This window comes from Dysidea avara, chromosome 5 (genome assembly GCF_963678975.1).
Source record: "Dysidea avara chromosome 5, odDysAvar1.4, whole genome shotgun sequence".
In the NCBI taxonomy this organism is placed as follows: Eukaryota; Metazoa; Porifera; class Demospongiae; order Dictyoceratida; family Dysideidae; genus Dysidea; species Dysidea avara.
In genome coordinates, this window is record NC_089276.1 from 39,886,185 (window position 1) to 39,911,416 (window position 25,232).

General features: G+C 39.5%; 1 protein-coding gene across 1 annotated transcript in view; it reads right to left on the reverse strand.

Annotated features, from left to right (window-relative positions):
• The window catches only part of LOC136255279 (hemicentin-1-like), a 69,021-nt gene extending 47,558 nt beyond the window's left edge, over window positions 1-21,463 (reverse strand). The window contains exon 1 of the mRNA XM_066048005.1: window positions 21,178-21,463. Within this exon, the coding sequence (XP_065904077.1) occupies window positions 21,178-21,463 (286 nt within the window). The remainder of the gene's footprint in view (window positions 1-21,177) is intronic.
• Window positions 21,464-25,232: the final 3,769 nt, after the last annotated feature.

Here is a 25,232-nt window from a genome sequence, read left to right on the forward strand (position 1 = left end):
AAAATGATCTAAAATTAGTTTTTAAAGTGCTCAGCTTACAATTTATGGAGGTAGAAAGCCTGACAGATGAAGGGAAGAAAGAATGTAAATAAGTGTTACCTAATCCAAAACAGCCAAGCTGTAAAAAAACAGTGCGGCCCTCAAAAAAGCTATGGTGAAAAAAGATGTGAAATCCAAGGTGGCGGCCAAGAAATGGCTGTGATGGTAGGTTAATGGTAAAAATTTTAATAACAACAATTCAGGTGAATTTGGTGCCGCTTGGTCTTGGCAAAAAATTCACCTAAATTGTCGTTATTAAAATTTTTACCATTAACCTACCATCACAGCCATTTCTTGGCCGCCACCTTGGATTTCACATCTTTTTTCACCATAGCCTTTTTGAGGGCCGCACTGTTTTTTTACAGCTTGGCTGTTTTAGATTAGATTTCATGTCTTTTTGTATTTGTATACCACAAAGCCGGCTTTGGGACTTTTTTAACCTGTCTTTTTTTTCTTTATCACAGGAAGAAGAAAAGATGAAACAGATGTACTTTAAATATTTCTGATTTTATCAGTAAATGTACAAATTATATATATAATGCATATCAAGACACACGATAGTGTGTCGTGCGGCCCAAGAAGCTGGCGTGCCACACCGTGAGTATATTAACAGGAAGAAAGAAAACGCAATTTTCACACCTATGTAGCTCTGTGATCCCTTATCCGATTGGAACCAAATTTGCTAGAGACGTGCCGCCCAGTTAGGGGAGTCTACATACCAAATTTGAAGAAAATCGGTTCAGCCATTTCCGAGATACGAGTGAACAGAATTTCGTTTTAATTTCTTGGTTATTTTCTTCTTCATCTTCTTCATTTCGCACACTTCACAAATTTCGCCATAAAACACGAATGCGTGCTCGGATTGGGCTGAAATTTAGCACATTTAAAGGGCTCATTAAGGCGGATCTCCGTACCAACTTTGGTAGGAATCCGATGAACATCCATGGAGTTATGACTGATTATTTGCGTAAAATAAGGTCGAAGGTCTGTCACGCCTACAAGGTAAACCCCTTGGAGGAATCAGTTGAAAATTGATATGTAGATGGAGCAACCATCATAGGAGTGCCTTTTTGTGGTTTGAAAGGAATCGGGATAAAGACCATGGAGATATGACACAAAACCCAACCTGTGTCAAAATTACGCGATCGATTTTTATGAATAAAAAACTATTAGTTTTCGTGTCTACCAGGCAAATAGTCTCGTGGCGCCGACCCTAAAAAGAGGGTCTGGTGAAACTGTGTACAAAAAGTTTGAGCTCTGGAATGTTTATTGGATGACGTTTTACGTGTTACGTAAGTGCACTGTTTACGTCACAACATCCATTCAACCAGATCCGCTTACAGCATCACCAAACCAATAGCGCTACTTTATTTATTCAACATTAAAACGAACCCAACAGAATTGTATGGCTGTTTTCTCAATGAGTTTAAGCAGCAGAGTCACTGGATGTAATTAACCGTAAGCCGCGAATCTTTTGAAATGTACACATTACATAATCAATTTGAAATGGAGCGATCTGATTGGAGCTTCCAACATTCCGGCAGCGCCAAACTTTTTGTACACAGTTTCACCAGACCCTCTTTTTAGGGTCGGGCGCCGCGAGACTACCAGGCAAACCGCTTAGAGCAACGAGCTAAAAATCAGTATGTAGCTGGAATAATCATCATAGAAAGTTCTTGCAGTAGTACAGAAGAATCGGATTACAAATCACTGAGTTATGATTCGAAAGGCAACTACGTGCAGCAAATGCGAGATCGAGATACTCTAATAGAACAGTCAACCTAATAAAGCATTCAGCTGCATTTATAATTTACTCAGTTATATTACATTGCAAGTTATTCTGTAGGGAATTCAGCTACAAACAAGTCACCCTGTAGTCAGATCAGCTAGAAGAAGATACCTAATTGAGAGTTCAGCTACAAAGAAGCCATAATGTAGAGAGTTCAGCTCAAATAAATCACCCTGTAGAGAATTCAGCTACAAACAAATTGCCCTGTAGAGAGATCAGCTAGAAGAAGCTACCTTGTAGAGAGTTCAGTTACAAAGAAAAAATCGTGCAAAGAGTTTAGCTGCAAACAAATCACCCAGTAGAAAGTTCCGCTATGAACAGATCACACTGTAGAGAGAAACAAGTCATCCTGAAGATAGATCAGCTAGAAGAAGTCACTTTGTAGAGAGTTCAGCTACAAAGAAACTACCATGTAGAGAGTTCAGCTACAAACAAATCACCCTGTAGAAAGATCAGCTGGAAGAAGTTACCTTGTAGAGAGTTCAGCTACAAACAAATCACCCTGTAGAGAGCTCAGCTAGAAACAAGTCACCCTGTAGAGAGATCAGCTAGAAACAAGTCACCTGTAGAGAGTTCAACTAGAAGAAGTTACATTGTAGAGAGTTCAGCTACAAACAAATCACCCTGTAGAAAGATCAGCTAGAAGAAGTTACCTTGTAGAGAGTTCAGCTACAAACATGTCACCCTGCAGAGAGTTCAGCTACAAACAAATCACCCTGTAGAAAGATCAGCTAGAAGAAGTTACCTTGTAGAGAGTTCAGCTACAAACAAGTCACCCTGTAGAGAGATCAGCTACAAACAAATCACCCTGTAGAAAGATCAGCTAGAAGAAGTTACCTTGTAGAGAGTTCAGCTACAAACAAGTCACCCTGCAGAGAGTTCAGCTAGAAGAAGTTACATTGTAGAGAGTTCAGCTACAAAGAAACTACCATGTACAGAATTCAGCAGCAAACAAATTGCACTGTAGAGAATTCAGCTACAGACAAATCACCTTGTAGAAAGATCAGCTAGAAGAAGTTACCTTGTAGAGAATTCAGCTACAAACAAATCACCCTGTAGAGAGTTCAGCTAGAAACAAGTTACACTGTAGAGAGATCAGCTAGAAACAAGTCACCATGTAGAGAGTTCAGCTAGAAGAAGTTACATTGTAGAGAGTTCAGCTACAAAGAAACTATCATGTAGAGAGTTCAGCTGCAAACAAATTGCCCTGTAGAGAATTCAGCTACAAACAAATCACCCTGTAGAAAGATCAGCTAAAAGAAGTAACCTTGTAGAGAATTCAGGTACAAACAAATCACCCTGTAGAGAGTTCAGCTAGAAACAAGTTACACTGTAGAGGGATCAGCTAGAAACAAGTCACCCTGTAGAGAGTTCAGCTAGAAGAAGTTACATTGTAGAGAGTTCAGCTACAAAGAAACTACCATGTAGAGAGTTCAGCTGCAAACAAATTGCCCTGTAGAGAATTCAGCTACAATCAAATCACTCTGTAGAAAGATCAGCTAGAAGAAGTTACCTTGTAGAGAATTCAGCTACAAACAAATCACCTTGTAGAGAGTTCAGCTAGAAAAAGTTACACTGTAGAGAGATCAGCTAGAAACAAGTCACCCTGTAGAGAGTTCAGCTAGAAGAAGTCACATTGTAGAGAGTTCAGCTACAAAGAAACTACCATGTAGAGAGTCCAGCTGCAAATAAATTTCCCTGTAGAGAATTCAGCTACAAACAAATCACCCTGTAGAGAGTTCAGCTAGAAACAAGTTACACTGTAGAGAGATCAGCTAGAAGAAGTTACATTGTAGAGAGTTCAGCTACAAAGAAACTACCATGTATAGAGAGTTCAGCTGCAAACAAATTGCCCTGTAGAGAATTCAGCTACAAACAAATCACCCTGTAGAAAGATCAGCTGGAAGAAGTTACCTTGTAGATAGTTCAGCTAGAAACAGGTCGCCCTGTAGAGAGATCAGCTAGAAACAAGCCACCCGTAGAGAGTTCAGCTAGAAGAAGTTACATTGTAGAGAGTTCAGCAGTTTAGCTGCAAACAAATCGCCCTGTAGAGAATTCAGCTACAAACAAATCACCCTGCAGAAAGATCAACTAGAAGAAGTTACCTTGTAGAGAGTTTGGCTACAAACAATTCACCCTGTAGAGAGTTCAGCTACAAACAAGTTATGCGGTAGAGAGATCAGCTAGAAGGATAACCTTGCAGAGAGGTCAGCTACAAAGAAATCACCCTGCTTCATCTTTTCTTCTTCCTGTAGTAAAGAAAAAATGACAGGTTAAAAAGCCCTAAAGCCAGCCATAGGCCGGCTTTGGGGTATACAAATACAAAAAGAAGTGAAATCTAATCCAAAACAGCCAAGCTGTAAAAAAAGAGTGCGGCCCTCAGAAAGGCTATGGTGAAAAAAGATGTGAAATCCAAGGTGGCGGCCAAGAAATGGCTGTGATGGTAGGTTAATGGTAAAAATTTTAATAATGACAATTCAGGTAAATTTTATGAAGCGGCACAAAAATTCACCTGAATTGTCGTTATTAAAATTTTTACCCATTAACCTACCATCACAGCCATTTCTTGGCCGCCACCTTGGATTTCACATCTTTTTTCACCATAGCCTTTCTCAGGGCCGCACACTTTTTTTACAGCTTGGCTGTTTTGGATTAGATATTTATTACAGAACTCTCCATGGTGGTTTCTTTGTAACTGAACACTCTACAAGGTGACTTCTTCTTGCTGCCCTCTCTACAGGGTGAATTGTTAGTAGCTGAATAATCTACATGGTAACTTCTTCTAGCTGATCTCTCTACAGGGTGGTTTCTTTGTAGCTGAACTCTCTACAAGGTAACTTCTTCTAGCTGATCTGTCTACAGGGTGATTTGTTTGTAGCTGAATTCTGTGCAGGTGATTTAGTTGCAGCTGAGCTCTTTACAGAATGGTTTCTTTGTAGCTGAATTCTCTACAAGGTAACTTCTTCTAACTGATCTTTCTACAGCGCAATTTGTTTGTGGCTGAATTTTCTACAGGGTGATTTCTTTGAAGCTGAACTCTCTATATGGTGGTTTCTTTGTAACTGAACTCTCTACAAGGTAATTTCTTCTAGCTGATCTCTCTACAGGGTGATTTCTTTGTAGCTGAACTCTCTACAGGTGATTTCTTTGCAGGTGAACTGTCTACATGATGGTTTCTTTGTAGCTGAACTCTCCAAAAGGTAACTTCTTCTAGCTGATCTCTCTACAGGGAGATTTGTTTGTAGCTTAACTCTCTACAGGTGATTTGTTTGCAGCTGAACTCTCTACATGATGGTTCTTTGTAGCTGAATTCTCTACAAGGTAACTTCTTCTAGCTGATCTTTCTACAGGGAGATTTGTTTGTAGCTGAACTCTCTACATGATGATTCTTTGTAGCTGAACTCTCTACAAGGTGACTTCTTCTAGCTGATCTTTCTACAGAGTGATTTGTTTGTAGCTGAATTCTCTACAAGGAAACTTCTTCTAGCTGATCTGTCGACAGGAAGATTTGTTTGTAGCTGAACTCTCTACAGGTGATTTGTTTGCAGCTGAACTCTCTACATGATGGTTTCTTTGTAACTGAACTCTCTACAAGATGACTCCTTCTAGTTGATCTTTCTACAGGGTGATTTGTTTGTAGCTGAACCCTCTACAAGGAAACTTCTTCTAGCTGATCTCTCTACAGGGAGATTTGTTTGTAGCTGAACTCTCTACAAGGAAACTTCTTCTAGCTGATCTCTCCACAGGGAGATTTGTTTGTAACTGAACTCTCTACAGGTGATTTGTTTGCAGCTGAACTCTCTACATGATGGTTTCTTTGTAGCTGAACTCTCTACAAGGTAACTTCTACTAGCTGATCTCTCTACAGGGAAATTTGTTTGTAGCTGAACTCTCTACAGGTGATTTGTTTGCAGCTGAACTCTCTACATGATGGTTTCTTTGTAACTGAACTCTCCACAAGGCAACTTCTTCTAGCTGATCTTTCTACAGGGTGATTTGTTTGTAGCTGAACTCTGTACAAGGAAACTTCTTCTAGCTAATCTCTCTAAAGGGAGATTTGTTTGTAGCTGAACTCTCTACAGGTGATTTGTTTGCAGCTGAACTCTCTACATGATAGTTTCTTTGTAACTGAACTCTCTACAAGGTGACTTCGTCTAGCTGATCTTTCTACAGGGAGATTTGTTTGTAGCTGAACTCTCTACAGGTGATTTGTTTGCAGCTGAACTCTCTACATGATGGTTTATTTGTAGCAGAACTCTCTACAAGGTAACTGATGTCTCTACAAGGTCACTAGTTTGTAGCTGAACTCTCTATGTGGTGGTTTCTTTGTAACTAAACTCTCTACAATGTGACTTCTTCTAGCTGATCTTTCTACAGGGTGATTTGTTTGTAGCTGAACTCTCTACAAGAAAACTTCTTCTAGCTGATCTCTCTACAGGGAGATTTGTAACTAAACTCTCTACAGGTGATTTGTTTGCAGCTGAACTCTCTACATGATGGTTTCTTTGAAGCTAAATTCTCCACAAGGTAACTTCTTCTAGCTGATCTCTCTACAGGGAGATTTGTTTGTAGCTGAACTCTCTACAGGTGATTTGTTTGTAGCTGAACTCTCTACAAGGAAACTTCTTCTACTTGATCTCTCTACAGGGAGATCTGTTTGTAACTGAACTGTCTGCAGGTGATTTGTTTGCAGCTGAACTCTCTACATGATGGTTTCTTTGAAGCTGAACTCTCCACAAGGTAACTTCTTCTAGCTGATCTCTCTACAGGGAGATTTGTTTGTAACTGAACTCTCTACAGGTGATTTGTTTGCAGCTGAACTCTCTACATGATGGTTTATTAGCAGCAGAACTCTCTACAAGGTAACTGATGTCTCTACAAGGTCACTAGTTTGTAGCTGAACTTTCTATGTGGTTGTTTCTTTGTAACTAAACTCTCTACATGGTGACTTCTTCTAGCTGATCTTTCTACAGGGTGATTTGTTTGTAGCTGAACTCTCTACAAGGAAACTTCTTCTAGCTGATCTCTCTACAGGGAGATTTGTTTGTAACTGAACTCTCTACAGGTGATTTGTTTGCAGCTGAACTCTCTACATGATGGTTTCTTTGAAGCTGAACTCTCCACAAGGTGACTTCTTCTAGCCGATCTCTCTACAGGGAGATTTGTCTGTAGCTGAACTCTCTACAGGTGATTTGTTTGCAGCTGAACTCTCTACATGATGGTTCATTTGTAGCAGAACTCTCTACAAGGTAACTGATGTCTCTACAAGGTAACTTCTTCTATTGATCTCTCTACAGGACGATTTATTTGTAGTTGAACTCTCTACATGGTAGTTTCTTTGTAGCTGAACTCTACAAGGTGATTTCTTCTAGCTGAACTATCTCTTTCCATAGTTGCATGAACTCCCTATAAGGTAAATTTTTCTAGCTGATCTCTCTACAGGGTGAATTGTTTCTAGCTGATCTCTATACAGGTTACTTGTTTCTAGCTGATCTCTTGAATTCTCTTCAGGGTGACTGCTCTATTAGGATGACTGCTCTATTAGAGTATCTCGATCTCGCACTTGCTGCACCAAGTTGGATTTCGTATTATACCTCCGTGGCTTTAAGTCTGATTCTTCTACACCATTGAAGAGCCTTTCTAAGATGATTACTCCTTCTATACAGCGATTTTCAAAGCATTCGCCCTAGCGGTTTATCTGGTAGGCGTGGCAAGTGGTCGTTCTTTTAAAGCTAATTTCGATTGAGTAATTGTTACACACTGTTGGTTTTTTCATTGTATCTTCCTGGTTTTTAGCTCGATTTCTTTCAAACCACAAAGGGTTTGAGGTTCAATAGTTAACCTATTCACCCACCGATTTTCAGCTTCTTCCCATGCGCGGTTTACCCTGTAGTCGTGACAACATATTGGTGTTATTTTTCGTGAATAATCGATCATAACTCTTTTCCTGTTTATCGTATCCTAGCCAAAGTTGGTACAGAGATGCGCCTTTATACCCCCTTCTGTGTGCCAAATTTCAAGGCAATCGGATATAGCGTTCGCGTTTTATGGCAGTTTTTGTAAGTGTGTGAAAAGAGGAAGAAAAATAAGAAGAAAAAAAAAATGAAGAAACTAAGCCAATTTTTGAAGTCGCATATCTCGGGAAGGTTTGAAGCGATTTCGCTCTAATTTGGAATGTGGAGTGCTGAAGGTGGAGGCAGTGTCCACAGCAAACTTCGTCTTGTTTCATCAAAGCAGCACAGAGCTATGGAGGTGTGAAAATTGCGTTTTCTTTCTTCCTGTCAATATACTCACGGGTGTTACGCGCCGGCTTCTTGGGCCGCACAACACACTACCGTGTGTCTTGATATCTTGATGCCAGTAAGATAAATGTGAAGTTATGACCTCACATGCATTGACAAGAGTACTCAGATATTACTAACTGCCCCAATAAAGGAGAATGATGCATTATGCCTCTAGAGTTTAATAAGTGTACAGTGTATATATAATTTAAAAAATTATAGCTTCTTTTGACTTGAATGTTTCGTCATGTGGTTGTGGATTGACATGTATACTTCAAACATGTAGTTCACAATATCAGGAGTTCAGGGTACATTACAGCTAGCCTGATGCTAGTCTCACAAGTTGCTATTGTGAACAACTTTTTTAGAACTTGATAGTACGTATTTTTGGCTAGTACTTCAGATGCAAACATGTTAAACTTCATCATAATGAAGCTTAAGCATCTATCCTTGTCCCTTCGCCAATGTGAGTGGAGCACAACACGGTCATAAGTGTCTGAGTCTATGCACTCGTTTACGCATGCAAGTGTGCAATGCTGTGTGACTGCATACTGTATGTACGTATATGTGTGTTTAACTAACAGTTTTGTTGTTCTAAAGTTAACTTCTAAGGTACTGTGATTGTGGTAACAGTCATTCACAGCATACCATTATGTGAGCACCAATTGCTGTTGTTAATTGCAATTAGTTTTATATAAACATTTATTCTTGGCTGATTCAGTTGCCAGTTACTTATACTCTAACGGGTGCACCCGTTTTACAGCCAAGGTGTTCTTGCATGGATTAAAACACAGAAAGATTCGTTCTTGGCTGCTTCACATATCAGTTCTTCAAGTTATCAGCTATTTTGCTTTCATGAGGTCTTTCTCTACAACTGAGCTTTTTTAAACCAGGCACTCGCCCACAGCCAGCCAAAGGATGGCTGTGGGTGCTCATCTGGTGTACTGAAATTGTTTTCGTGAAAGTGTGTGCATGTGTGTGTGTGTGTGTGTGTGTGTGTGTGTGTGTGTGTGTGTGTGTGTGTGTGTGTGTACCTATCTACTTATCTATCTACCTATCTATGTTTGTCTGTACACACCCACATCAATAAATGGTAAAAACAGCTTTTACGTGTAAGAAGTAAAAGTGAAATGAAGTCCGTATTAACTTACACACTGGTGAACTTTGCTCTGAGGCGGTTTCTTTTTGGCGGTCTGAGCGATTCTCCTCAGACTTTGTGAATTACTTTCCCTTTGGGTTGTACAGGCGTTTAACAATTGAAAAACAACAGTGCAGGCCTCATAGACTACCAGGAATAGCCTATCCCTTCAGTTGGAAAGGGGGCGTATCTGCGAATGAAAATGAAGAGTAGCTTTGAGATTTTGTTGAGAGAATTTGTGGGAAAAAGCAAAGTATAAAACAGTTTAGAAGATACTTCTGTGCATAATATGTTGTTAAAAGTAGCTTGTTTAACAAGCTCTTCCTTAGCAGTGCATAGCAACGTAATTGAAGAATTATGAAAATTTCATGAAATCCAAAATCCGAGAATTACAATAAATTAAATATGCATTATTGCATAACATATTTATATGGTTGGTTAAGTTAGCTAGCTGCATGGCACCTGGCTTTTAGAAGTAGCACAACATCAACTTGTTATTACACCGGGTTACAGGTAGGTACTTATCTTATCATTGTGCAGAACATTAATTTGATGTTGAGATTCTGATTCTTAGTAGAGCCATAAATTTCCCAGGCCTCATGGTACCATGGAATATAAATTTATACCGAGCAGATCAACACACATGGTATCGTGTCGTGTGGCCCAAGAAGCAGGCATGCGGAACTGTGAGTATATTGAAAGGAAGAAAGAAAATGCAATTTTCATGCATTTGTAGCTCTGTGCTGCTTTATTGAATAAAACAATTTTTTGCTATGGACACACTCTCCACTGTCATTAGTCCACAAACCAAATTTGAGCAAAATTGCTTCAAGCATTCTCGAGATATGAGGCTTGAAAATAATGGCTTAGTTTCTTCATTTTTTTCCTTTTTTTCTTATTGTTTGCATGTTTGCAAAAACTACCATAAAAGATGAAATTTGGCACACAGAAGGGGGATATAAAGGTGAATCTTGGTACCGAGTTTGGCCAGAATATGAGAAACAGTCAATGAGTTAATAGTAACTATTCACAAAAAATAACACCAATATGGATTTATCGGTATGTGAATAGGTTTTGTGGTTAGAAAGAAATCAAGCTAAAGACCCATACAATGAAAAACCAACAGCATGTAACAGTTATGAAGTTAAGATTAGTACATTAAAAAAAACCCAAACAATTACTTGCCACTTGCTCTATTAGATTATCTCAATCTCACAATTGCTACATCAAGTTGGATTTCTCGTTATAACTCTGTAACTTTAAGACTGATTCTTCTGAAGGGCCTTTCTAAGATTATTACTCCATCTGTAGACCAATTGTCAAATCATTTCCCTAAGTGGTTTTCTGGTAGGAGTCAGCTAAGAAGTAAATCACTCTATTAAAGCGTTTAACTATATCAAGACACACGGTAGTGTGTCGTGCGGCCCAAGAAGCCGGCGCGCAACTCCGTGAGTATATTGACAGGAAGAAAGAAAACGCAATTTTCGCACCTCCGTAGCTCTGTGCTGCCTTGATGAAACAAGACAAATTTTGCTGTGTACATTCCCTCCAACTTCAGTACTCCACATTCCAAATTTGAGCGAAATCGCTTCAAGCATTCCTGAGATATGTGACTTCAAAAATTGGCTTAGTTTCTTCGTTTTTTTTTCTTCTTATTTTTCTTCCTCTTTTCGCACACTTACAAAAACTGCTATAAAACGCGAACGCGTTATCCGATTGCCTTGAAATTTGGCACACAGAAGCGGGGTATAAAGGCGCATCTCGGTACCAACTTTGGCTGGAATACCATAAACAGGTAAAGCGTTATGAGTGATTATGCACGAATAATAACACCAATATGTTGTCACGCCTACAGGGCAAACCGCGTATGGGAAGCAGCTGAAAATCGGTGGGTGAATAGGTTAACTATTGAATCTCAAACCTTTTGTGGTTTGAAAGAAATCGAGCTAAAAACCAGGAAGATACAGCGAACAAAAATCAACAGTGTGTAACAATTATGCAATCGAGATTAGCTAATTTTTTATTTTTTTATTTTATTATTATTATTATTATTATGCTTGCCACGCCTACCAGATAAACCACTTGGGGTAATGCTTTGAAAATCGCTGTACAGATGGAGTCATCATCTTAGAAAGGCTCTTCAATGGTATAGAAGAATCAGACTTAAAGCCACGAAGTTATAACACGAAATCCAACTTGGTGTAGCAAGTGCGAGATCGAGATACTCTAATAGAGCAGTCATCCTAATAGAGCAGTCACCCTGAACAGAATTCAAGAGATCAGTTAGAAATAAGTAACCTGTATAGAGATCAGCTACAAACAAATCACCCTGTAGAGAGTTCAGCTACAAACAATTCACCCTGTTCAGACATCAGTTAGAAGAAGTTTTCTTGTAGAGAGTTCAGTTACAAACAAATCACCCTGTTGAAAGATCAGCTAGAAGATGTCACATTGTAGATAGTTCAGTTACAAAGAAACCACCATGTAGAGAATTCAGCTACAAACTAGTGACCCTGTAGATACATCAGCTAGAAGAAGTTACCTTGTAGAGAGTTCAGCTACAAAGAAACCATTCTGTAAAGAGCTCAGCTGCAAACAAATCACCTATACAGAATTCAGCTACAAACAAATCACCCTGTAGAGAGATCAGCTAGAAGAAGTTACCTTGTAGATAGTTCAGCTACAAACAAATCATCCTGTAGAGAGATCAGCTAGAAGAAGTTACCTTGTAGATAGTTCAGCTACAAACAATTCACCCTGTACAGAGCTCAGTTAAAAGAGGTTTTCTTGTAGAGAGTTCAGCTACAGACAAATCACCCTGTAGAGAGATCAGTTAGAAGAAGTTACCTTGTAGATAGTTCAGCTACAAACAAATCATCCTGTAGAGAGATCAGCTAGAAGAAGTTACCTTGTAGATAGTTCAGCTACAAACAATTCACCCTGTACAGAGCTCAGTTAAAAGAGGTTTCCTTGTAGAGAGTTCAGCTACAGACAAATCACCCTGTAGAGAGATCAGTTAGAAGAAGTTACCTTGTAGATCGTTCAGCTACAAACCATTCACCCTGTAAAGAGATCAGCTAGAAGAAGTTACCTTGTAGAGAGTTCAGCTACAAAGAAACCATCACGTAGAGAATTCAGCCGCAAACAAATCATGTACAGAGAGTTCAGCTACAAACAAATCTCCCTGTAGAGAAATCAGCTAGAAGAAGTTTCCTTGTAGAGAGTTCTGCTACAAACAAATCACCCTGTAGAAAGATCAGCTAGAAGAAATCACCTTGTAGAGAGTTCAGCTTCAAAGAAACAATCATGTGAGAGTTCAGGTACAAACAAATTGTCCTGTAGAGAGATCAGCTAGAAGAAGTTACCTTGTAGAGAGTTCAGCTACAAAGAAACCATCATGTAGAGAGTTCAGCTACAAACAAGTCGGCCTGTAGAGAGATCAGCTAGAAGAAATTACCTTGTAGAGAGTTCAGCTACAAAGAAACCATCATGTAGAGAGTTCAGCTGCAAACAAATCACCTGCAGAGAGTTAAGCTACAAACAAATCTCCCTGTAGAGAGATTAGCTAGAAGAAGTCACCTTGCAGGGAGTTCAGTTACAAAGAAATAAACCATGTAGAGAGTTCAGCTGCAAACAAATCACCTGTAGAGAGTTCAGCTAGAAACAAGTCACCCTGTAGAGAGATCAGCTAGAAACAAGTCACCTTGTAGAGAGTTCAGCTAGAAGAAGTCACATTGTAGAGCTACAAAGAAACTACCATGTAGAGTTCAGCTGCAAACAAATCACCTTGTAGAGAACTCAGCTACAAACAAATCGCCCTGTAGAAAGATTAGCTAGAAGAAGTTATCTTATAGGGAGTTCAGCTATGAACAGATCACCCTGTAGAGAGTTCAGCTACAAACAAATCACCCTGTAGAGAGTTCAGTTACAAAGAAACCACCATGTAGAGAGTTCAGCTGCAAAAAAAATCAATCACGCTGTAGAGAGTTCAGCTAGAAGAAGTCACCTTGTAGAGAGTTAAGCTGCAAATAAATCACCCTGTAGAGAATTCAGCTACAAACAAATCACCCTGTAGAAAGATCAGCTAGAAGAAGTTACCTTGTAGAGAGTTCAGCTACAAAGAAACCACCATGTAGAGAGTTCAGCAAGAAACAAGTCACCCTGTAGAGAGATCAGCTAAAAACAAGTCACCCTTGTAGAGAGTTCAGCTAGAAGAAGTCACATTGTAGAGAGTTCAGCTACAATGAAACTCCCATGTAGAGAGTTCAGCTAGAAACAAGTCACCCTGTAGAGAACTCAGCTACAAACAAATATGCAGTGTAAAAAGATCAGCTAGAAGTTACCTTGTAGAGAGTTCAGCTATAACGAAACCACCATGTAGAGAGTTCAGCTACAAACAAATCACCTGTAGAAAGTTCAGCTAGAAACAAGTCACCCTGTAGAGAGATCAGCTAGAAACAAGTCACCTTGTAGAGAGTTCAGCTAGAAGAAGTCACATTGTAGAGAGTTCAGCTACAAAGAAACCACCATTTAGAGAGTTCAGCTGCAAACAAATCACCCAGTAGAAAGTTCAGCTATGAACAGATCACTCTGTTGAGAGTTCAGTTAGAAACAAGGAATCCTGTAGAGAGATCACCTTGAAGTATCGCCTTGTAGAGAGTTCAGCTACAAACAAATCACCTGTAGAGAGTTCTGCTACAAACAAATCACCCTCTAGAGAGATCAGCTAGAAGAAGTCACCTTGTAGAGAGTTCAGCTATAAAGAAACCACCATGTAGAGAATTCAGCTGCAAACAAACACCCTGTAGAGAACTCAGCTACAAACAAATCGCCCTGTAGAAAGATCAGCTAGAAGAAGTTACCTTGTAGGGATTTCAGCTACAAACAAATCACCCTGTAGAGAGTTCAGCTACAAAGAAACCATTCTGTAAAGAGCTCAGCTGCAAACAAATCACTTGTACAGAATTCAGCTACAAACAAATCACCCTGTAGAGAGATCAGCTAGAAGAAATTACCTTGTAGATAGTTCAGCTACAAACAAATCACCCTGTAGAAAGATCAGTTAGAAGAAGTTACCTTGGAGAAAGTTCAGCTACAAAGAAACCATTTTGTAAAGAGCTCAGCTGCAAACAAATCACCTGTACAGAATTCAACTACGAACAAATCATCCTGTAGAGAGATCAGCTATAAGAAGTTACCTTGTAGATAGTTCAGCTACAAACAAATCTCCCTGTAGAGAGATCAGCTAGAAGAAATTACCTTGTAGAGAGTTCAGCTACAAAGAAACCACCATGTAGAGAGTTCAGCTGCAAAGAAATCACCCTGTAGAAAATTCTGCCAGAAACAAATTGCCCTGTAGAAAGATCAGTTAGAAGAAGTTACCTTTTAGAGAGTTCAGCTACAAAGAAACCATTCTGTAAAGAGCTCAGCTGCAAACGAATCACCTATACAGAATTCAGCTACAAACACATCACCCTGTAGAGAGATCAGCTAGAAGAAGTCACCTTGTAGATCGTTCAGCTACAAACAATTCACCCTGTAGGGAGAGCAATTAGAAGAAGTCACCTTGTAGAGTGTTCAGTTACAAAGAAACACCATGGAGATTTCTGTAATCAATATATGTGACGGATTTGCGAATAGGGGTCTTCCACACACATCCAATTCCGTAAACGTTGGAGACCATAACTCAGTGTTCAAGTAACATATTAACCTGAAAATTTCACCATGTATGCAGCGATAGTGGTGCTCACCACTACCCAAATTTTAAGGCAATAGCTCTTTCCAATCTGAAGTTATCAATTGTCAAAGTTGGCAAATTGGATGTGTGTGGAAGACCCCTTTTCGCAAATCCGGTCACATACATATAATTTGTACATTTACTGATAAAATATTTAAAGTAGATCTACTTCATCTTTTCTTCTTCCTGTAGTAAAGAAAAAAAACATAGGTTAAAAAAGTCCCAAAGCTGGCCATAGGCCGGCTTTGGGGTATACAAATACAAAAAGAAATGAAATCTAATCCAAAACAGCCAAGCTGTAAAAAAAGTGTGCGGCCCTCAAAAAGGCTATAGTGAAAAAAGATGTGAAATCCAAGGTGGCGGCCAAGAAATGGCTGTGATGGTAGGTTAATGGTAAAAATTTTAATAACGACAATTCAGGTGAATTTTTGTGCCACTTCATAAAATTTACCTGAATTGTCATTATTAAAATTTTTACCATTAACCTACCATCACAGCCATTTCTTGGCCGCCACCTTGGATTTCACATCTTTTTTCACCATAGCCTTTCTGAGGGCCGCACACTTTTTTTACAGCTTGGCTGTTTTGGATTAGATATATGTTTTGTAGAGAATCTAATTTTGTTATAAGTCACTCTGTATAGAGTTCAACTACAAAAAGTCACCCCGTAGAAAGATCAGCTAGAAACCAGTCACCCTTTAGAGTATTTAGCTAGACTAAGTCAACGTGTAGATAAATAAGCTAGAAACAAGTCACGCTGTATCAACTTGAAACAAGTTATCCTGTAGAAAGATCAGCTAGAAATCAGTCACTTTAAAGAGAGTTCAATTACACTATATTTCAAGTCATTCTGTAGAGAGTTCAGCTGGAAACTGGTTACCCAGTTGTGCATCTATGATATACTATATTGTATGTAATTTATTGCAACACAATAAATTGAAGTTAACATGCCTTGGTGTGGGCGTAGAATGGATACAATGCAAATCTACGTACCATACCACAGTAAATGAAGCCAGCATCCTTTAGTGATAAACTAGCCTTTCGAGTAAAGTAATTAAATTCACAAACACAGAATCCTTGAGTTGACTGTAAGGTCCATTAGAGAGGCATTGTATATTAGCAGTGCTAGCACCACAAACTGAAATCAACACTTTTGTTTCAGGTAAAAGTTGAACCAATCTTGTAGGATACATGAGACGTAATGATGTCACAATGATTCATTATAATAAACTGGTTTGACAGGTTTGAGATCTCGAGCACATGCCATAGTGCATGGCATGTTTGTGGACAGAAAAACTTTTTCCCTCCCTCCCACCCAAAACCATGCATTAAGTATATGTGCCAGTGCATATGTTGCTGTATACGCTTTGTACGGTTGTATGTATCACTTAGTTGTTTGCTTGGTTGTTGATCATCCAATTACTGATATTGAACTTAGATACACATATATTGTTAAATGGCAACTGAGGACTAAGGGCAGGTGGATGAAGTGCTAATTATCTGTGCATGGCCAAAACCAAACCAATTATGCTAAATTTAACTTATATGATTATTCATTGATTGCTGCTATCATGTTGTGTTGTTATGCATATATGATGCATTGCTGCAATCTTGTACTAATTGGAACACATATTTGCTTCGTGGTCAACTGTAAATCCAGTTATGCCATATCCACAATGCTTGTCTGCATGGCTTGTGCAAAAGTTATTACACCCTACTCCAACAATTTCCTCAGTTGCCCTTTCCCCAAAGTACTTGTGTACAGATATCTGTATGAATGTTATTTGTGTTTTGTGTTGTTATGTATATCTAATCAAAAACAGCCAAGCTGTAAAAAAAAGTGCGGCCCCCAAAAAGGCCATGGTGATAAAAGATGTGAAATCCAAGGTGGCGGTCAAGAAATGGCTGTGATGGTAGGTTAATGGTAAAAATTTTAATAACGACAATTCAGGTGAATTTTGTGCCAAGACCAAGTGGCACCAAAATTCACCTGAATTTTCGTTATTAAAATTTAACCATTGACCTACCATCACAGCCATTTCTTGGCCGCCACCTTGGATTTCACACCTTTTTTCACCATGGCCTTTTTGGGGGCCGCACCTTTTTTTACAGCTTGGCTGTTTTTGATTAGATATCACTTCTTTTTGTATTTGTATACTGCAAAGCCGGCCTATGGCTGGTTTTGGGACTTTTTTAACCCATGTGTTTTTTTCTTTACCACAGGAAGAAGAAAAGAACTTAAAGAAGATTTTTAATACTTCAATTATTTTTGATTTTATTAATAATTATACAAATTATATACATATATTTATTACATGCTCATTAATCCCCGCAGGATATTTTTTTGCAGCTGATCTCTCTACTGGGTGACTTGAAATGTAGCTGAACTATATACAGGATGGTTTCTTTGTAGCTGAACTCTCTACAAGGTGACCTCTTCTAGCTGGTCTCTCTACAGGGTGATTTGTTTCTAGCTGAACTCTCTACAGGTGATTTATTTGCAGCTAAACTCTCTACATGGTGGTTTCTTTGTAGCTGAATTCTCTACATGATGGTTTTTTTGTAGCTGAACTCTCTATAAGGTGACTTCGTCTAGCTGAACTCTCTACAGGGTGATTTGTTTGTAGCTGAACTCCCTATAGGGTGATTTGTTTGCAGCTAAACTCTCTACATGGTGGTTTCTTTGTAGCTGAACTCTCTACAAGGTAACTTCTTCTCTACAGGGTGATTTGTTGTTGTAGTTGAATTCTCTACAGAGTGGTTTGTTTGAGGCTGAACTCTCTACATGGCGGTTTCTTTGCAGCTGAACTTTCTACAGAGTGATTTGTTTGCAGCTGAACTCTCTACATGATGGTTTCTTTGTAACTGAACACTCTACAAGGTGACTTCTTCTAGCTGATCTTTCTACAGGGTGAATTGTTTGTAGCTGAACTATATACAAGGTTACTTCTTCTAGCTGATCTGTCTACAGGGTGATTTGTTTGTAGCTGAACTCTCTACAGGGTGGTTTCTTTGTTGCTGAACTCTCTACAAGGTGGCTTCTTCTAGCTGATCCCTCTACAGGGGGATTTGTTTGTAGCTGAACTCTCTACAAGTGATATATTTGCAGCTGAACTCTTTATGTGGCGGTTTCTTTGTAGCTAAACTCTCTACAAGATGATCTCTTCTAGCTGATCTCTCTACAGGGTGATTTGTTTCTAGCTGAACTCTCTACAGGTGATTTTTTGCAGCTAAACACTCTACATGGTGGTTTCTTTGTAGCTGAACTCTCTACATGATGGTTTCTTTGTAGCTGAACTCTTTACAAGGTGACTTCTTCTAGCTAAACTCTCTACGGGGTAATTTCTTTGTAGCTGAACTCTCTACATGATGGTTTCTGTGTAGCTGAACTCTCTACAAGGTAACGTCTTCTAGCTGAACTTTCTACTGGGTGATTTGTTTGTAACTGAATTTTCTACAGGGTGATTTGTTTGCAGCTGAACTCTCTACGTGGTGGTTTCTTTGTTGCTGAACTCTCTACAATGTGAATTCTTCTACCTGATCTCTCTACAGGGTAATTTGTTTGTAACTGAACTCTGTACAAGGTGCGTTTTTGTAGGTGATCTCACTGCAGGTTGATTTGTTTGTAGCTGAACTCACTAAAGGGAGATTTGCTTATAGCTGAACTCCTTACATTGTGTCTAGTTTCTAGCTGATCTCTCTACAGGGTGATTTGTTTGTAGCTGATCTTTCTACAAGTTGATTTGTGTGTAGCTGATCTCTCTGCAAGTTGATTTATTTGTAGCTGATCTCTCTACAGGGTAATTTGTTTGTAGCTGAACTATAAGGTGATATGTTTGTAGCTGATCTCTCTGCAGGTTGATTTGTTTTAGCTGAACTCTCTACAGGGTGATTTACTTGTAGCTGAACTCCTTACATTGTGTCTAGTTTCTAGCTGATCTCTCTACAGGGTGATTTGTTTGTAGCTGATCTCTCTATAAGGTGATTCGTTTGTAGCTGATCTCTCTGCAGGTTGATTTGTTTTAGCTGAACTCTCTACAGGGTGATATGCTTGTAGCTGAACTCCTTACATTGTGTCTAGTTTCTAGCTGATGTTTCAACAGGGTGATTTTTTTTGTAGCTGAACTCTCTACAGGGTTATTTATTTCTAGCTTATCTCTCTACAGGTTGATTTGTGTGTAACTGATCTCTCTACAAGCAGATTGGACTCCCGTTCTGTGTGCCACATTTCAAGGCGATCGGACTATGCGTTTTTGTTTTATAGCAATTTTTGCAAGTGTGCGAAAAGACGAAGAAAAAATCGAACGTTTGGCAGCTCGTATCTCGGAAATGGCTGGAGCGATTTCCTTCACATTTGGAATGTAGACTCCCCTGGCTGGCGGGCAACTCTGTAGCAAATGTGGTTTCAATCGGATAAGGGATCACCGAGATACAAAGGTGTGAAAATGGCATTTTCTTTCTTCCTGTAAATATACTCACAGTGTGGCGCGCCGGCTTCTTCGGCCGCACGACACAGTATCGCGTGTCTTGATTTATGGCAATGGTGCAATGTTATGTGGTAGATATTTGCATGAGTGTGTTTGTTTGGTATTGTTGTGTACACTTTATGGCTTTGTGAAAAATGCTATTGTGGTTAGAACTAGGAAAAAGTAGGCAATAGAGCTAGGTGTGGTGGAAGGGTGGTGTGTATAGCTAGGAAAACATTATATTGTTGTGTCTATTTTGTATGCACACATACTAAATACATGGTAAGTGGTGATTGCACCCTGGGGGTGTGCACTGCTCGAATATGCCGGGGGTGTGCACTGCTCGAATATGCCGATTGCACACTGCTCCAGGGTGTTTCCACACCAATCAGCATGTCAACAGGTGTATATACAGTAGTGATATCAGCTAGAAACAACTCACCTTATAGAAAGATCAGCTACAATTGAGTCACCCTGTAGAGAGTTCAGCTACAAACAAATTACAAGATTCAGCGACAAACAAATCACCCGGTAGATAGATCAGCTAGACACAAGTTACCCTGTAGAGAGATTAACTATGCATATATTTACCCTGCAAGCAGAGAGATCAGCTGGAAACAAGTCACCCTGTAGAGAATCTAGTTAAAAACAAGTTATTTTGTAGAGATTCAGGTACAAAAAAGAGAGATCAACTACAACAAATCACACTTTCCATGATGTGTGCGTTGTATGCACTGCAGTAAGCCAATAGACACGTGTCGGAATGAACGATGTCGAACAGTCACTCCTTAGCATTAGCTGTTATTGAGTTATGCTTGCCTAAAGGCATCAGGTAGGCAGGCAGGCAGGCAAGTGGGCGGGCGGGCAGGCAGAAAAACAGGCAGTAGAAAATTTCATTGAACAAGTACACCAAAAAATTTGGAATTTTCAACTAGAGTAGGGACTAAAGCACATCAATAAAAAGTACTGAAACAAGCTGGAGTACTGCATAATAAAATATCACAGTACAACAATAAGATTATATTCCTACCGTGCTCAAGATACCATAATGGAAATGCACAGTAGGATATAACACTTCTTATTGTTTTACTGTGATTTAATATCATGCACTACTCCAACTTGTTTCAGTACTTTTTATCGATCTGCTTTGGTTCCTACTCTAAGTGAAAAAATTCCAATTTTTTTACGTACTTGTTTGTTAACTTTATAAATAATAATTATGACTGATGAACCCATACATATCGCATCAAAAAAAGAAATGACGCTGTAATAATTTCATCTGAAAAGTGAAGTATACATGTAATAGTTGTAACACGGGCATGAGGGCTTTACCTGATATTTATGCCTGACTGCCTGAGGGCTGCAGGCCCAAGGGCAGAGGGCATACATATCAGCCAAAGCCTGAATGCCCCATGTTAACAGCTAATATGTAACATTTTTTAGGCTGATAGCCTGTACAGGGCAATCAATCACCCAAGCCAATACGAGTGCAACCACTGGATGTATTATATATGCATACCTAAATTTTCTGATTATGGGTCAGCAATTGGTACGTTCTGGTTATGTTCAGCTATGATGAACGGACATATCCTAGAGATATCACAGAGAATTTCATTTACACAAGTTTAATGTTTTAATCAATGCTATTGAGTCATTTATGGAATAATGAAGGAGTTTACTAAAGGACTAGATAGGTAAACTTGCTTGTACAGTGGTTACTTGGTTACTCTGTGTAGGTTGGCAGCTTCGTGATGGAGACGTGTCCGCATTTGAAAACATGTGGAAACGATTGGTGAATAAGCTACAGCAGCTAATTCTCACCAACTGAATTGGTCTTGCTGATGACACTTGAACAACATTACAAGCACCTTTCAGAGCATCAATTTGAATCAATGAGACTGATGACCCAGAGTCCAGCATTAAGTCTACTGATGCACCTCCCAGCTTTCCCTTGATAAGTGTTGCTGTGGACTTAACTGCTGCTACTGTGATGATTGTGTTTTCATTGTGCATGAATAAGTCACTTGCAGGGCTTGCAATTATGTTGACGTCGTTGCCGTCGGCAATCACGTTGAAGATGTCCCACTTGATTGCAATTGAAGCTTCGAGGGTGACTTCTGGGTGGCTGATTTACTTTTGTTGCCAAAGCGGCCACTTGCTCTGTCAAAACTGTTATTTGCTCTCTCAGAAGCTGGGTTTCATTAGGTTTCTCTGCAAGGAAGCTTGGAGTCTTATCTGCAATAGTTGCCACAGGCTCAGAGTCAATTGTTATCTGTAATCTTGCACGTGTCATCGCCTTATCTAATGTGGTTACTTCGCCTAATGATCTTAGCTGTCTTGCAATAGCTTCAGGAATTCCTGCCAAACCCTTTTGTAAGAGCAGTGGTTCCTTCGCATCATTCGCTACTTCTGGAAGGGTACGAGAGAGAAGCTTTCTTAAATCATGGACGTAAACTGATATCGCTTCGCCAGGGCGGAGCTTCCTGTGGTGAAAGTCGTCCAGTGAAACGAAATTTATGGGTAGCATCGCCTTTTCCATAGCCTTCTTTGTTACCGCGTAGTCATCTTGCTGTTCTTGTGTCAGTTCCAACCAAACCACCAAGGCCTCTCCTTCAAGCAGCGTAGGTAGCTTCTTCGCCTTTGTCCCCGCCTCCTATCCATTCGTTCAAGCACAAATATCGAAGCGATGAAACCAGTCTTCCACGTCCCCACTTGAAAATGGCTTGGGTAGACTTACATGACATTCGGCCATCTTCTGCTACCAGTGTAATAATAGATTTGAAAACTCAATAATCGACACGTGTTACAACCAAACTCCAATTACAACACACTCACTCTAATAAAGGCACACAATCAAATTACTGGTATATGTTACAACAACAATAATCACACATACATTTACAAGATCATGTTACAATAATAATAAGAATAGTTCCAGTTCACAATGTTACAGCAGCAATATATTTTCATGCTGAGCACAGAACTGGAGAAGAGCAACTGCAAACGAGGGGTCACCAACTGACTCGAAATCTCGTACGCCTTCTATGAAATCCTGCCTGAAATATGAAATCTTATGTTCTTATCGTGATTCTGATTATATACTCGTTCTGGTACCGTTGCTTACACTCAACTGCTCCTGCACAAAAGTAAGAATGAAATCCGATGTTCCGCTCGGCTTCGGATTTGTATTAAGCGTATTGTGGAAGCCGCACAAAATCTGGAGCTGTGGGAAAGAAGCCAAACAAAACCAGGATATAATTGCAAACTGCTCAAAAGTAAGAATGGAATCCGATGTTCCGCTCTGCTTTGGATTTGTATTAAGCGAGTTGTGGAAGCCAAACAAAACCAGGAGCTGTGGGAAAGAAGCCATACAAAACCAGGAACTGCTCAAAAGTAAGAATGGAATCCAATGTTCCGCTCCGCTTCGGATTTGTATTAAGCGAGTTGTGGAAGCCAAACAAAACCAGGAGCTGTGGGAAAGAAGCCATACAAAACCAGGATATAATTGCAAACTGCTCAAAAGTAAGAATGGAATCCAATGTTCCGCTCCGCTTCGGATTTGTATTAAGCGAGTTGTGGAAGCCAAACAAAACCAGGAGATAATCCTTGCTGAGTAAGAATGGAATCCGATGTTCCATTCCGCTTAGGATTTGTATTAAACGAGTTGTGGAAGCCAAACAAAACCAGGAGCTGTAGGAAAGAAACCGCACAAAACCAGGAGAGAATCCATGCTAACTGCTTAAAGGTTGAAATCCGATGTTCCGCTCCTACTTCGGATTTGTATTAAGTGAGTTGTGGAAGCCAAACAAAACCAGGAGCTGTGGGAAGGAAGCCATACAAAACCAGGAGATAATCCATGCTGAGTAAGAATGGAATCCGATGTTCCGTTCCGTTTCGGATTTACTTAGCAAACTACAAAAACTTGGCAACACAAACTTAGCAAAACTTCATAAACTTAGCAACACACAAACTATAAAAGTAACTTAAGCATACAGTTGCTCCTGGTTTTGTGGAGCTTCACACCAGATAGGGCTTCGACAGTTGCTCCTGGTTTGAGGGATTAATCACAGGATTTCCTCTGAATGATTGGCCTTGTTTCCCGAGGGCTTCAGCTGCAAGTCACTCCTGGTTTTGTATGGTTTCCTTTAATAGTTATGTCTTCGCTTTACTCCTGGTTTTATATGGCTTTGCAATCCTTCTCAATTTCATGAGGCTTTGCTCCTGCATGGCTTTCTCCTACTATTTTTTGGCGTTTCAGAACTTGTCACTACGCCAACCTGTAAATTAAAATCAGATTTTGCAGCTCTCGTTCGATTTTGTGAAATCCTTTGAAATATGTGAAATCTTGAGAAATTTGTTCAAGATTTTGAAATCCGTACCCCTTTTTTGTGAGTTAGTGACCCCTCGACTGCAAAACTTACCATGCACCAGGAGATGCTGATCCTTTGATTATTCAGAAGGCTGTTCAATCTGCTACCACCAGTATTACTGTGCTATTTGGTGAATACGCTGACCTCAGTGTTCTGCTCTGCTACCATGCAAGTCTTGACTCCCATGGCCTCTTCTTCCATCCTGAGCCAAAGAAAAGCTTTACATCCAGAACATTAGGCCACAAAAGAAACGACATCTGCAACAACATCCTCTTCATGCATGCTATTCTTGGGTGTGATGAAATAACATCGTGTCTCTATGGAACAGGAAAGGGGACATCCCTTAGCAAGTTCAAAGCAAGCAGTATATTCCGTGAGCAGGCAAAGGTGTTCCATTTTGATTCAGCCTCCACACATGATATGATAGATGCAGGAGAAAAGCTCTAGAGCTAGTCTACAATGGAATGTTAACTGACACACTAGATTCCCTTTGACATAAATGGTTTTGTGAAAGGTGGCTTCAAAAACATCCCACATAAACCACTATTCTTACCACTAACTTCAGTAGTAGCAAAGTACATACCATATCCTTTGTGTGTACATTCATGTTCAAGTATGGAAAGGATCAGCTTCAGAACTTCATCCCAGAGACTGGGGATGGCAGGATTGTGAAGAGAGGGGTTTGTGCCACTTCAAACATCTCTACCTCTTGCTCCTGAATATCTGCTACAGGTGATCAGATGCATTTGCCAGAACAATAAGATGCTTATGCAAGAAGCACAACATTGAGTGCACTTCCACTTGTGGTAACTGCAAGGGAACTGGATGCACAAACATATCTCATGAAAATGATATCATACAAGGGCATTTGCTACAGTCTCTTTAATATCACCTGAATAATGAATATAAATCATTAACACATTTTCCCTTAGGTGATAATTTTAGTACCAAAAGATTCATCTTTGCGAGAGCCTTTAATGATATAATAAGTTTAATATAAGTAGTGTCCTAGCTGAGATACAACTACAAATACTGTGAAAACATCAAACCATTAAGGAGCAAAAGAAGTGGATTTTCATTATAGTGATTTTCACACTGTTCCTCCACGAGGATTCCTTAGGACTTTTTCTGTCATAGAGGACATAATAAGGAAACAAATGCTGTTGCCTTTGTTGCAATTAGTGTGAGGTTGACTCTGTACTAATTTCCTGGTTTTCAATTGCTTACTGGACATGTTGTACATTTGCAAACTGATACTACATTGTGTAGGTGTGTATACATAAAACAGGTAGTCATTTAACTTACACTGTACACTGATGGTAATATTCCTAGTAGTACTACTAACAATATTACTAGCTGAACATGTGTACATTCCAGTGTCTACTCTCATAGCTCCTGTCACCATCAGTTCT